The sequence below is a fragment of the Lutra lutra genome, chromosome 12 (assembly GCF_902655055.1).
Source record: "Lutra lutra chromosome 12, mLutLut1.2, whole genome shotgun sequence".
Classification (NCBI taxonomy): Eukaryota; Metazoa; Chordata; class Mammalia; order Carnivora; family Mustelidae; genus Lutra; species Lutra lutra.
In genome coordinates this window covers 61,571,457-61,585,727 of record NC_062289.1, presented here as the reverse complement: position 1 = coordinate 61,585,727, position 14,271 = coordinate 61,571,457, and the positions used below count along the sequence as shown (strand labels likewise).

The window sequence follows — 14,271 nt, the reverse complement described above, 5'->3', positions numbered from 1 at the left end:
AAGGCACCGCCTTCTAGATGCTTCTGGAGGGCAAGGAGCTCTGCCTTCCATAGTAGCAGCCAGGACCCAGCCCTCCCTCACTAGGTAGGCCCCACCCCACTTCCCATAACAACTCCCGCCGCCCCCCCAGCAAGGCAATAGGCATTGTGCTGGGACTTTACAAATGGGGGCTGGTGGGACTTCCCAGTGTGGGGAAGCTCTATAAACTAGCCTCCTTCCAGTTGCCCAGGACTCGGAAACGCTAGCTCTTCTAGTACTTCAGGGAGGAAATGCAATTCTTACTTGGACCCTTTTCGTAGCATCACTAAGGAGCCCGGATGATACCCCCACAATGTGGAATCACACAGACCTGAATTCCAGCTGGGAGACCGGGGGTTGGGGGGGATCACTGAGCTTCTTGGAGCCCTAGTTCCCTCACCTGTAGTAACAGTCACACCTCAGACACCGGGTGCTTGTAAGAATTCCAGGAGGAATCCTAAGTAAAGGTCTTGGGACACAAAATGATGTCCATATATGCAAAGGCCTGCGCCACCCTGCTGTTTTTGAGGGCAAATACCTGACGGACTTTATGACTTACGACAAAAAACCAAAACCTGTACACAATGTACAGATCTCAGACGGGATGACAAAATAATAGGTTAGGAAAAGTTTAACTCATGAATGTTCCTACCCTGCAAGGAACAGCCGTTGAGAGAAACAGCCCAGAGCCCGGCCTCTCCCCACAGGACCATCCCCTGGGGCTGCCAGGACAGGTCCCTGCCACAGCCCTTTACCACAGTGATTTTCGCTCCTAGAATGTAAACATTCTCATTCCGCCAGCAGTAAGTCAGTGTACACTGTTTTTTAAATTAATGTTTTTCAGCTGCTTGCTAACGAAGCACGCACTCCATGGACCTCCTGGCCTGGGTCTCTCCCTCCAGATAACATTCTATTAATGTGTAACACAGAAGGCATGGGCTTTCAGTCCTGAAGCCTGACTTCCAAATGGAAAAGAAGGGAGACGCCATCTGCTTCAGTGTCAGCAGCGTCATTTGGGGTCCTGTCCTGATGCCTCCTCCTTGTCTGTACGCCATCTTGATTCTGTGCTCCTGTCCCAAGTCTGCTGCACCATCCGTCAGTCTCCCAGACCCCAGAATGACCCACCCGTGTGTGCCCCCAAGCCCAGGGAACAGCTCGCCTCGAGAACTCTGCCTGAAGTGTGGCTTCCGAGAGGCTGCAGGTCTTTCCTCTGTTGGACTGGGAGAACGTGGCTACTGGGGGTGTCGTCCTGATGGCCCTGACTGCACATCTCAGGTTTAGACAGGTTCGAGCACAAGTGAGTGTGATCTGATGGTTCATCTTACTGTCGACTTGACTGGTCCATGGTAGTCTGGGTTCTTGTGCAAGTGTTGTTTTTGGATGAGAGTAACACTTTAACCAGGAAAGCAGACTGCCCTTCCTGATAGAGGTGGGCCTTGTCCCATTAGTGGAAGGTCTGAACAGAGGGAAAATCCTGACCCTTCTGAATAAGAACTCTCCAGCAGACTATGGTTGACCTCATCTGCAACATCGGCTCTTCCCCCCTGCGGCTTCTGAGCAGGTCCCTGGCTCTCCCTGGGTCTCCAGCCTGCCGGCCCACCAGAACTTGCTGGCCTCCAGTTGGTTCTGTTTCTCTGGAAAACCCTAAGACGCAGGACACTCTGTAAAACCTAGAAAGTGAATTCCACGCGGCTCTCGTGTAGCACAGAGGTCAGCAGGTAACATCGGCTAATACCTCACAAACGAACTTTAATCATGGGAAAGAGGAGGAGCTGGTTAAAGCAGAGGTGGGCCAGGGACACCAGATTCCCTTGGGCTCCCACGCCAGCGAGTCTCACAGCACTCCAGTGTAACTGCCTCCCTCTTCAGCTTCACGGCTAACTTTCCTCCAACTTGCCATCGCTACTTTCTAAACCTCAGTCACCCCCTGCCTCCTATCTCCCTTGCACCCCAGTGCCTTCACACTGGCCCCACCGGGCGCCTGGCCACCTCGTGTGTCACATCCTGGGGACACCTTCACTCATACTGCAGCAGCCTTTTCTGTGTCACCGGACCCTCTCTACCTCAGGCCACTCCTTACAAGGGTCCAAGGTCTCAGGCTGGGCCCTGCCAGCAGGGCGACCCCCAGCACCCCAGCTACTGCATCCCCATGGCCAGGTCATCCCCCTGCCAGCTCTCACACCTCCTGGGGGCTCACTCGGTCCCTGCACCATTCCAAGCAGTTCACGCATACCAACCACTGAACCCTCACAGTAACTCCCACACATTAATTCTCTTCTCATCTTCCAAATGAGGAAACTGAGGCACCAAGAAATGAGGAAAAGTTGCCCATGGTCACAGCTGTAAGTGCAGGAAAAGGATCGCACAGCATGCGCTCCCAGACTTCCATGGCTGACCGGGGCCGACCCCCCCAGGGATCCCCTCGTCCCTGTCCGGTGTGGAACTCTCAAGTAATGGAATCCACCCTGCTTCCTGAGCCAGAAACCCACAGGCTCTCCTCAAGGTCTCCGTCACCTTACAATACATGGCCAAGGCTGCCCACCACACCACCATGGGGACTCACCTTGGTCAGTCTGAGCAGGACAGCCCCTTGCAACCCATCATCTACTAAGGGCCTCCTTGTGCTCCCCCCAAACTCCACCCACTGGCCTGACTCTCCTCTTCCATCTCAAGCTTTACCCAAGGTGACCTCCTTGCCATTCCCAAGTGCCGCCCTTGGCTTTCTCCCCTCAGGGTGTCCATCTTCTCTCTCTGCCCTTACCCCCTCACCACCCCCTACCCTCCCCAAGCCTGTCACCCACTTCTCCAGTGAGTCCCGCTTTTCCATTCACAGTCACAGGGCAGGTATGACTCCTTTCAGGAAGCTGTTCCATCTTTCAGGGCCTGGGAGGATGGCCATCACAGCCATCCTGCGAGCTACCGTGATCATCAGCTGAGGCCTCTGTCCCAGGAGGCCTGGGGGTGGGGGGTGGGGGCTGCAAGGCCCACTTCATGCCCAGTGTACCACCCAGGCAGCCCAGCACTCCCCTGGCCCCCTGGGGTTGGGAGCTGGGACAGTGGGCACAGAGACCATGAAACTGGCTTAATACATGGATGGGACACACCCCGCAGCTGAATTCTCCCCTCATTGCCCACAGGAGACAAATGTGAGCCCACCAGCCTTTGGTTCCAGCCTCATGAGGCCAAGAGAGGGGGAGAAGACTGCATGCAGGAGTCCCCTTCCCCCGATGGTCTATTTTAGGTAACTAGGGTCTATTATCAAATTTTAAAAACTGACATTGGTAAAATGGGTGTTGTAGTCGGACAGCCTTTTACCACATGTGTTAATTCATGGGACCACTGCCCAATCAAGACACAGAACCACTCCATCAACACCAAGATCTCCCTCTTGTTGCCCCTTATAGTCATACTCCTCACCCTGCCCCTTCCTCATGTGATCCCTAATCACTGACAACCACTAACTTTTCCATCTTTATAATTTTCGTGTTTGGGGACTGTTACATGAATGGAATAGTGCATTACTCGGCCTTTGGAAACTTGAGTTTTTTTCGCTCAGAGATCCATGCAAGTTGTTGGGTGTATCAATAGTTCATCCTTTTTTGTTTCTATGTAATATTCTATGACGTGGAAATATAACCATCAGGAGAAACTGGATAAAATCTGAAACTAGACCTCTCTGTACTATTTCTGCAATTACCTGTGAATTTATAATCATTTTACTATTAAAAGTTTTCTTTAAAAGTTCCTTGGGGGAAAAAAGAATCCCCTTCTCTCCACACTTCAGGGTCTCTGGCTGAGCGCCTCCAGCCAGCCCCCCAGGCCTAGGGCTGGGGCTGGGGGGTGGGCTAGAACTCACCAGCATCCCTTCCACATCTAAGTGGTGAGATTTCAGCCTACTCTCCCCTCGGCCCCAGACCACTGTCTTCTCCACTAACGAGTGCCCCATTTGGGTTAGCGAGTAAGCATCTCGGGCTATGAAGGCTGATTTACCTCCATGTGGGAGTGACGCCAGCCTTTGCTTCCACCCCTTTAGTAAGATGGGGGATTTCACGGGGCTCCTCCCGCCAGCGCAGATGCAAATCCCTCTGAAACAAAGGGCTCCTTCTCATCCTCCACCCCAGCTCCCAAGTTAGCAGAGTGGGCAGAAGAAACAAGCCTCTTCCCCTACCACAGCATACAAGGAAAATGGCCAGTTGGCCTCGAACACAGGGTCAGAGAGGGATGGGCCCTGGACACTTGGGCCACATGTGCCCCCAAAAGGGCAGCTGCTACTCTGCGCCTGCCAGTTGTCTCTCTCCAGCTCTGTCTTGGCTGAGGTTTCAAATGCTGGAAAAAGTTTTACAACTGTTAAGTGCAAACTGACTCCCACCTGTGGAGCCAGGCAGAAACCGGAGGCCAGGACCTGGGGCACAAAATGCCCCCTGGGGCCAGGGGAGGTGAGGAACAGGAGGTGGGCAGTGGAGAAATCTCCACCCACTACTCCCCTTCCTTCAGTGGCAGACACATTGAGCCCCGACGGGAGAGGAGCAGGGAGTCTCTTCTGAAAGAAATGGGTGACCCAAGACCTCCACATACTGACATCCGGGAATCTCCCAGAGAAAATCTCGGAGCTTGACTTGGGATCATCCCAAGGTGGAGTCTGTGGGTGGATGAACCTGCTCTCTCCCCATCCAAAGACCTGGCCTGAAAGCCCATCCCAGGCCAAGGACTCCCAAATGGGTGTCTCCACCCTCAACCTCTCCTCTGAACTCTGGATGCAAAGGCAACACCTCCATTTAGAAATCCACCAGCAATTCAAGCCTGACGTGCTCGAAACACACTTGTCTTCTACCTCCAAACCTGTTCCTCCTGCCGTTTCCCCACTTTGGGAGATGGCAAATCCATTCAACCAGTTTTGCAGGCCCAAACCCTTGAAGGCATCCCTGCCCATCCCTCCCCCTCCTGCCTCCACTCCAACAGCCAGCAGGGCAGCTCAGCCTCGGAAATGCAGCTGCTCTACCACCTTCTTTGCTGCATCCCAGTCAATGCACCCTCATCTCTCACATGCACCATGTGAACAGCTCCTATCAGACACCCATCCTGGTCCCCCAAGGAGTTGTAGGGCCCCACACAGCAGGGCCTCACACAGCAGCCAGGGCGGGCTCCCCGCTGCCCTGTAGGGCCCCGGATGGGGACTGCCCACAACTTCCTTATCACACTCAGAGTAAAGGTACAGCCCTTTCCAGAGTCACTCAGTAAGTGTTTGTTCAGTGGGGGAATACATTTCGAAGCAGCATTTTAGTACCACCATTGTAGAAACAAGAGCTAGCCAAGCCAAGCAACACATGAAAAGGCACTTAGGCTCATTAGTCATTTCGGATGTGCAAATTAAAACAATGAAATACCACCTCAAACTCATCAGAATGGCTACAGTGGAAAAGACAGACAATGCAAGTGTTTGTTACCCAAGATGTGGAGCAAGTGGGGTCCTAACCCGTGCCGGGAGGCGTGGAAATTGGTACATCCACTAGAAAACCACCTGATGGGATTTCACACCTGATGACGCAGCAATAATTTCACTCCTTTTGTTAAAATACTGCCAGCAGAAATGGATACAGACATAACCAAAAGACACATGAGGAAATGTTCACAACAACACTATCCGTAAATAACTCCAAGCTGGACATTATCCCAAGTTTCCTCAAGAGCTGATTAAACAGTCACTTATTCACATAACAAAATACAGCAGTAGTTCTCAATGTGCTGTCTCCAGACCAGAAACATCTTGGGAGAAATGCTAATTCTCGGTCGGGCTCCTCACCCAGTGGGTCAGAAACTCTGGGGATGGGACTGAGTCTACCTTAATAAGCCTCCTAGGTGCTTCTGATGCATGTGAATGTTTGAACACCCCTTCTCCACAGCAATGAACCTGATGGGTTTGATCACATTGAGGAGATCACTAAAAATTCTGTTGGGAAGTTTGGAAGATGACTGCTGGCAGGTACACGGAAGGCTAAGCAAATGAAAACAAAACAGAACGAAACAAAACAAAACTTGTTGTTGTTGTTTTTTTAAGGGACATATGAGTTGCCTCAGAAAGAAAATACGTAATACAACTGTACGCCTGCCTCCACTGGCCATTACAGTCGTGTGGTCATCAGAATGTGAGCACGGACAACGACGGACCCGATCAGGTAATGCAGCCACACAACATAATAAACACAGTGTCCAAAACAGATGACTCCAGAACGAGCAGCGGAAGCCCGTGATTTAGGAGACAGGTGTAACTATCAGGAAATGGAAAACAGCCACCTCTGGGGAGCAGCGCGATGATGATGAGGGACTGGGCACTGCTGTTCTCCACACAGTCCTCTCAGGAGTAGTCCACTGACCGAGTTCTCTGTGTGACTAACTGATAAAAAGTAAAATCCCAAATCAGAAATGACACTGGGTTGGCAAAGCCAGCCAGACAAGGGGGTGACACTGGTCAGAGCCCCACCAATGGGCGCTCTCTGCCCTGGGGAGTCAGAGGTGGACAGGAGCATCAACATTCAGAGCACACTGCAGGGAAAGCACACCAACCAGACCAGGCACAGGCATAATGAGGAAGGTCACCCGGGAAGGGCCGTGAAGCAAAGGGCTGGGGAACCGAACCCTGGAGGGAGGCTACAGTTCTCAAGGAGCTTAAGAAGAAAGGCAGGAAAATACAGTGTGTGTTTTGAAAACACCAAGTAGTTTGGTCTGGCCAGCCAAAGGGCTGGTCCACACAGGGGCTGCGGGGACGGCACCCCGCCTTCTCAAGATTGGGCTTTGGGAAGCAGTACCCACAGGGTACATAAGGCCAACTGGAGAGCCTAGAGGTCTAGAGCGCTGTGTGAGGACGGATCCTGGGCTTCTACTTTCTTGTCCTGTCCTGAGATTTTGTTCCCACCAGTCAACAGAGATGAATTTACTGTGAAGCCAATGCAGCTGGGGCTCCGAGGCTGCAGCGGCCCTCCCTGAGGCTCTGTGAGCTCCTTAGCAGAGGGAACGCCTTTTTCAAGTGTGTAGAAGTCAGCTGTTCGAACTGCAGATGTAAGCACTGTCTCTTTCCACCATGACCTCCATTATATTTTGAGTCGGGTGGCACTGGAGTCGGTCCTGGCATTTTTGGCTATAGGTGAGTGGAGATGAAATTTACTTTGGGCTTGATGGGAGATATCTGCGGGGCTTGCTGTTACACCTGTCTGTAAGTTATTATTAGCCATCCTGTGTGGGAATGGCTTCCAGAAATGCTTCTACTGTCCACCGTGCCGACTGACTTGGCCTGGGGACATGAAGGGCAGGGCCAGAGGAACGAGTGTGCATGAGCTGTGGCAACTGGCACACGGGATCATGAAAGAAATAAGCAACCACATGGAGCTAGAGGCCAGAAAAGTCTTCCATCTCTTCCAACTAGCGTAGAAAAGAAAACTTACTGGATTCTCAAATTTGACAGCAATCCTAAGAATCTATATAACCCTACCCAATAATCAATGTGAAGCCCAAACAAACTTTCCTAAACTATCAATACTCAATTTCAATTAGTCGTGCTACAGGACAACTTGAACTTATCTTTCTATTGGCTCTATGGAAAAATACCACAAAATCCTTGTCATTTGAAGGCACAAAGAGCATGAAGCCAAAAATGGGAAAAAAGCATTAGAGAAGATTGAGAAGCAGCTAAAGAATTATTTTTATGCATCTTGTTTTATTGGTTAGCATCTTAAAATTTATACTGTCATGATCTTTCTTATTCCAAATAATGCTTATACCTAATTTTGAATTTGTAATTTTGTGTATATATATATATATATATATATATATATTTTTTTTTTTTTTTTTTTTTTTTTTTCCCCCCTTCAAGAGGGCTCCTAAACTATCTAAGCTTCAGGCCCAACAAAACCTGGATCTACTCCTATGGGACAGTGAGAAAAAGCATTACTTCCGCTTTTTATCTAAAAAAAAAAAAAAAAAGATAGTTTTTTTTTTTAAAGATTTTATTTATTTATTTGACAAGAGAGAGAGAGAGATCACAAGCAGGCAGAGAGGCAGGCAGAGAGAGAGGAGGAAGCAGGCTCCCTGCTGAGCAGAGAGCCCGATGTGGGGCTCAATCCCAGGACCCTGAGATCATGACCTGAGCCGAAGGCAGAGGCTTAACCCACTGAGCCACCCAGGTGCCCCAAGATAGTTTTTTTTTAATCTAAAATAGATTTTTTTTAATCTTAAAAAGATAGTTCTGTTCACACATCAAAGATGATAAACGCCCATTTCAATGAATATTACCATTTGTACCTGTGGTGGTGATAGCAGTGGGACTAAAGTCACTGTCTTCCCCAAAGCCCCACAGCCGGGGGTGGGGATGGGGAGACACACGACCTGCTCCAGTGGCCCTAGCATGGATGCAGGAATGGGTGGTAGAGAGGCAAGGAACAAGGGAGAAGGAGCCAGGGAGGCCACTGTGGAAAGAGCAGCACTTTGGGGCAGGTGGTTTTTGTGAAGACCTCAGGATGGGGTAAAGGGGCAGTGGTGGAAAACTGTGTAGGGTTGCCCTGACCCAAACCTATGTCTGAAAGATGAAGGGCACCGACATTTATCTCTTGGGAGGTTCCTCCCCACCCTCCATGCCCCCAACACTACTTTCAGCATATAGAACCCTCAGGACTCAGGAATTCAGCACATAGAACTGTCTCAGGAGCAGCTGAGAGGAACAAACTTAATAAAATGGCAAACTTTGGGTACTGGTGAGAGGGTGGGCATGCTGGGCCACAAGGCCACTGTAACTGGGCCAAATACTCCTTTAGCTAAGGAGGACTCAGAAAAGAATCACCACTAACTACCTTTTCATGCCTCTTTGGTCTATCCTCTGGGCTAAAGGCCAGATTTTCTCCAATCAGCACCCCATTCCTTAACATTATTAAGACAATCTGTCCCACTTTACACAGGTTGTAATGACCTTGTGTGGCTTCTGTTTGTTCCAGCCATAGACCATTCCAGCCACTCTCCTCTCCAGTGCCCGGCAGGCAGGAAGCATCGCATAATGCCCAAGAGGGAGCCCAGGACTCGAGGCTCCCTGACTGGACTCCTAATGGCAGAATCTTTATTTTACCCCTCCCCCACTCTCAAAAAAAAGTTCTTTTGTTGTTGGCAAGCTGTGAAAACTTAAGATATCTCTTAATAAGACCCTCAGAATTGTGCCTGCCATATTGCCACTTCTATATAAGCATCTGTTCAAGAAAATAAAAGTTTTAAAGACACTTCTGTTTCTTCAAGGATTTAAATTTGAAATACTGCAGAAACCCATAACAACTCACCAGGGTTTACCGCGTAGGGTCAGAATCCTAAGCTGGCTTCTCCTTAAAGCCTCAAGGAAGAAGAGTTTTATGGTAGAACCTAAAAGTTACTAAATATCCTGATGATGCTCACTCTGGAAAGGAAGTGAGGGGCCTGAGAGGGAAGGAGGGGGAAAGCAAGAGCTCTCTGCCCATAGTGGATCTGCTTTCCAGGAAGAATGTTTGTCCTGCAGCTACAAACTTCCGCATTCTAGGACTTAAGGTCTGGGGGGCTCCTTTTCCTATAGGAAGGAAAGGAGACAGAGCCACGGGATGAAATTTCACAACCCACCTTTTAAATCTTGCCTTCCTTACAGGCTGAATCTGGCATCCTTCAAACCACAGAGGGAGGGCCCTCCCACAAGATGTGTCTACTCATGTGTTGACCTAACTTTTAAAGGGGATTAGAGGATTCACACCAAAGTAAAGCACTGTCCACCAAGCATGTGACAAATTCAGGCTTGGTAACAGCTTGACTTTCACATCGAGGAAAAACCAGCAGAGCATTTTCATAGTGCTAGACCTGAGAAAGAAAATGCTGTTTGGATATAAAAAGTCAATCTGCTCACACTACTACTTCTTCAGATCACCAGAACACAATCACGAACCTTAACAAGGCAGGAGTAAGCCATCTCCCAACTCTAACTTGACCCTGACCGGTCCTGGGACAACCACCATCGCACATTCACTGCACAAGGACCTGGGTCCTACAAGGTGTCCAGCACTGCTTGGGGTACTGAGGAAAAGGTGGAGAACAAAGTGCAAAAATGAAAGTGAGAAAAGAGGAGCTGCACTCCCTTTTCAAACTCAAGTCACAGGTTCTCTTTGGCTATGCTGCTTGATTTTCATCCTCCTTCTGGTCAGTGTTAACAAGTTCCTCCAAACATTGAGTTGGAACCACTTTGCAGCTATGGGCCTGAGTAAGTACAGATGCTTGAGGAAAGACAAACAGCAAGCTCGCCAGATCTCCTGAGGCAGGGGTTTAAACCTGGGGGTAACCACACCCACGTCCTGGCAACAGGATCTATTCAAAGGTCCTTAAAAACAAACAGCTTGGGCATTCAAGCCTAGGAGGGCATCTTAAATCCCAGGACTTACTTACCTAGACTATATATTCTAACCTACTCTCTCCGACGCAAAGGTCAAGTCACCTACAGTTAGACATTCATTTAACTGCTAAAGGACAGCGGCCGTGTCGGGCGTACTTCATGGGGGGGCTGCCACCGGAGAAAGAGGTGCTCACCTCTCCGGTCTCCTGGGATGGAGAAAGTAAAGGGACGGTCCGTGCAGTAAACCAACACAAAGACTTCTTTCACCATATCACGGCCCAGCACCTTCGGCCCGCGGATACCAGACGCCCACCGCACGCGGTCAGGCCTCGCCGGACTCACTCTGCACCCGCGGGCCGCTCCCCCTGGGGCGTTAAGCCCGCGGCCTCACGCTGCGCCGGCCCCGCTGCCCCGAGCCCGGGAGGGTCTCCATCCCGTACCATAGGACTTCTGCTCGGACTCTGCGAAGTTTTCAGTGGGTACCCAGCGGCCAGAGCGCCGCCCGGCCGGATCCGCTGGGACTGTGCTCGCTGGGACCCTGCCGGGCGGGGGAGGACGACCGTGCCGCTCACCTGTCCCGCCCGCAGCGCCAGCTGCACAGCCGCCTCGAAGCACTCCTCCCAGGGGCCCCCCGCAGGCGCCGCCTCGTCCTCGCTGCTCGGCTTCATCGTGGCCTCGCCGGACCCCGCCACCTCTAGCCCTCGTCGCCGGGCCACCACCGGCTCCCGCCGCCCCGAAGCCAAGCTCAGCACTGCTTCCTTCCAGTCCCGCCACTCCGCGCCTCGGCCTCCACCCGCTCCACAGCTGTGCCCGCGGGAAGGGCGGGGAGCGAGCCGCGGCGGGGGGAGCCGCGCGGAGCGTCCCGCGTCCCGCCCCGGCCCTGCCCCAAGCCCCGCCCCTAACCCCGCCACCCCGCCCTTCTCTCGGCCGCACCTCCCAACCATCGCCCCCAAGGCGTCGGTCCCCCGCCCCCTTCCGGCCCATAGCCCCGCCCCCCAGCACTGAGCCCCGCCCCTCCCAGAGAGGACTCCGGCGTCACGGGGAGCCCAGCACTGAGCCCCGCCCCTCCCAGAGAGGACTCCGGCGTCACGGGGAGCCCAGCTCCTCCTCGCCTCGGGTCCCTCTACCTCTGGCCCGCCCCTAGCCCCACCCTCCTCCCAGAGCCGCGCACCTCCCCGTCTCTCCGTTAGGCCCCGCCCAGAGACTGGCCCCGCCCCACCAAGCCCCGCCCCGCCCGCTCCACGCTGAACGCCCCCGCCCTCTCCGCGCTCTCCGTGCAGCGAGAAGGTTGGGTGCTGGGGACTGTGGGCCTCGGACAGAAGCACCGGAAGAGGACTGGAGCAAGGTCTCGGGGTAGGGACGGTGAGTGCCCGTGGCCACGACTCCAGCTGGGCACCGGATATGCAAGGGGCCCCCATGCGTCTGCGCAAGTTGCGGGCGCCTCCGACCCTCCGGTCTGGTCCAGGCGGTCGGCGCGCACGTGGCCCGAGGGGCGGCCAGGCTGAAGGAGTTTCCTTCAGTAACTAACGGGTTGCTCATCCTCTGCCGAAAGCCACGGGACGCCGGGGTTGTCCGCCTGCTCGGTCACCCGCGGGCGCCCGCCCGCACAAAGCGCCTGTGTTCCCAAATGTTTGGATGCAAGCGAAAAGCCTTCACCCCCGCTAAAAACCACACACTACGGTGACAGTGGGTTTTAAAAACTTGTCTGAACTCAGAACTCCTATGTGGAGCCCAAACTGTGACTAGTCTTTATTTGTAAGGAGGAGTGACCTTTTCGACCTTGTATTCTTCAATGCTGCTGAACACTGGCACCACCGAAACATAAATACAAGACATTTCCTGAGAAGGTGTCTCGAGTTTCCAAGAATTTAATTTCATAAGCTGCTCTGCCTCCCCTTTTATAAAATATGCTGACCCATATAAAATTATTCTGGAGTGTCACTTAGCAGTCTGGGAGAACATGGGAGTTTGTACAAGAGCCTCGTTGGTACATCTTTTACACAACCTAACGATGGGATTAAACGTTTTTAGATTTTGTGAGCACATTATGTTGAAACATCTTGTAGAGAAATGGTAGGTTTATGGTGTAAAGAGATGAAAATTGCAAACAATAAAGAATTAGAAAGCTAGAGCTGGTCAGGGTTTTAGTTTGCACTCCAGCCTTGCCCAATAGCTTGGAAAACTAGGCAGAGAATTGCCCCACTCCCACAAAGGCCATTTGGGGGCAGCTAAAGGCATGATCTGCTCCATCTTTTTTGTTCTCATTTTGTGTTTTTGTTTTTTCAAGATATGGATCTAGATTTCTGAAGAAACACAAGACTATGTTCTGAATGCTTCACTTTAAAACTAAATGCATTCAGCTGTGGATCTTCATGGCTGATTTTCATGAGAGGTCCCTTCCAACACCAAGCAAAATTTGAAGTTAACAAAATTTCTATTTGGTGCCTTCTTCGCTCACCTTTCTGCTCACATCTCCCTCCCCGAACCACCCCCCCCCCCCCCCCCCCCCCCCCCGCCAGCCGTCCTGGACCAAACTGAGTGCTCAATTATATCTTCAGATAAAGCTTTTCTATCTAAACATCTAGAGGAAAAGACTTTATAACTTCATTGCTTAACTCTGAGATATATTACGGTAGAATCATGTGGTTTGGAGTATGAAGTTTGGAGCCAGCCAGATTTTCCTAAGTTAAAATATTGGCCTCGTTTCTTCCTTGCTGTGTGGATTTGAGCAAATTACAAATATCCGTCTCTTTGCTTCAGTTTCAATTGTTCCTCAAAAGATGATTTTTGGGGGGTGTTATATGGGTTCCCATCCAGGTGTTTGGCACTTGTGTGTTTGCTCTGGTTATTAAAGACTGGCTCACCAGTGATCAGCATATCGCTTGGCACATAATAGGAATTTAGTAATTATCTGTTAATCATTGAAGACTGAAATCAGCTTGTCTAATAGATTATCCAAGTTTCTCATGCTTTACTGACCATTCTCCGTGGAAACAACATAGTTCTTTCACCATCATGACTTGTATGCTAGTCCGCTCGTTACCTCCTTCAGAGGCCCTGAGAAATCACATTTACTTTGTTAAACCCCTAGAGCACAGTGCTCTGCCTTGAAAAACTACTATTTAACTATCCCTTCTACCCTGACCCTGAGGATGCAGCCTCATTGGACACTCTAGTTCCATCAGGAGATGGAATGCAAGGTGACTGTGCAGAAGCCAAAGGGTTGGTGGGGGGAGGAGGCAGTGAGAGAGAAGAAGGGCAGACAGGACAGACTGTCTCCTTTTTGCCATGCCTTTTATACCCTTATTAATCTGGGATTCCTCTTTCCTGAGGTCCTTTCTGGAACAAAGCAAAGTCCAAATAAAATGTCAACAAAGTTCTTCTTTCTACGTACTTCTAGTTTACTCCAGATTACTTTGATATCCGATTCTCCAGGGCCAAGACTCACTGTTTGTGACATTTGAAGAGTTTTGTTGGTTCATCTCATCTGAATTCCTAGAAGTAGGCCCAGGATAAAGTTTGACTGTTCTTAGCCTCGGGTGTGGAAAGTTGGTGTTATGGGCTGAAGCTTGTTGCCCCCAAAATTCATATGTTGAAGGCCTAACCCCCAGCACCTCAGAATGTGACTGTACTTGGAGACAGGGCTTTTAAATAGATAATTATGTTAAAATGAGGTTGTTAGGGTGAGCCCCAATCCAATATGACTGGTATCTTTATAAGGAAAGGGATTTGAGGGCATGCCTGAGTGGCTCAGTTAGTCGAGCGTCTGACTAGGTTTCGGCTCAGATCATGATCTTAGAGTCCTGAGATCGAGCCCCGTGTCGGGCTTGGTGCTTAGTGGGGAGTTTACTTGAGAGTCTCTCCTTCCCCCTCTC

At 51.0% G+C, this 14,271-nt stretch overlaps 1 protein-coding gene across 1 annotated transcript in view; it reads right to left on the bottom strand.

Moving 5' to 3' along the window:
• IMPA2 (inositol monophosphatase 2) overlaps positions 1-11,286 on the bottom strand; it is a 42,480-nt gene extending 31,194 nt beyond the window's left edge. Inside the window, exon 1 of the mRNA XM_047697888.1 lies at positions 10,969-11,286. Coding sequence (XP_047553844.1) covers positions 10,969-11,064 — 96 coding nt within the window. The 5' untranslated portion in view covers positions 11,065-11,286. The remainder of the gene's footprint in view (positions 1-10,968) is intronic.
• Positions 11,287-14,271: the final 2,985 nt, after the last annotated feature.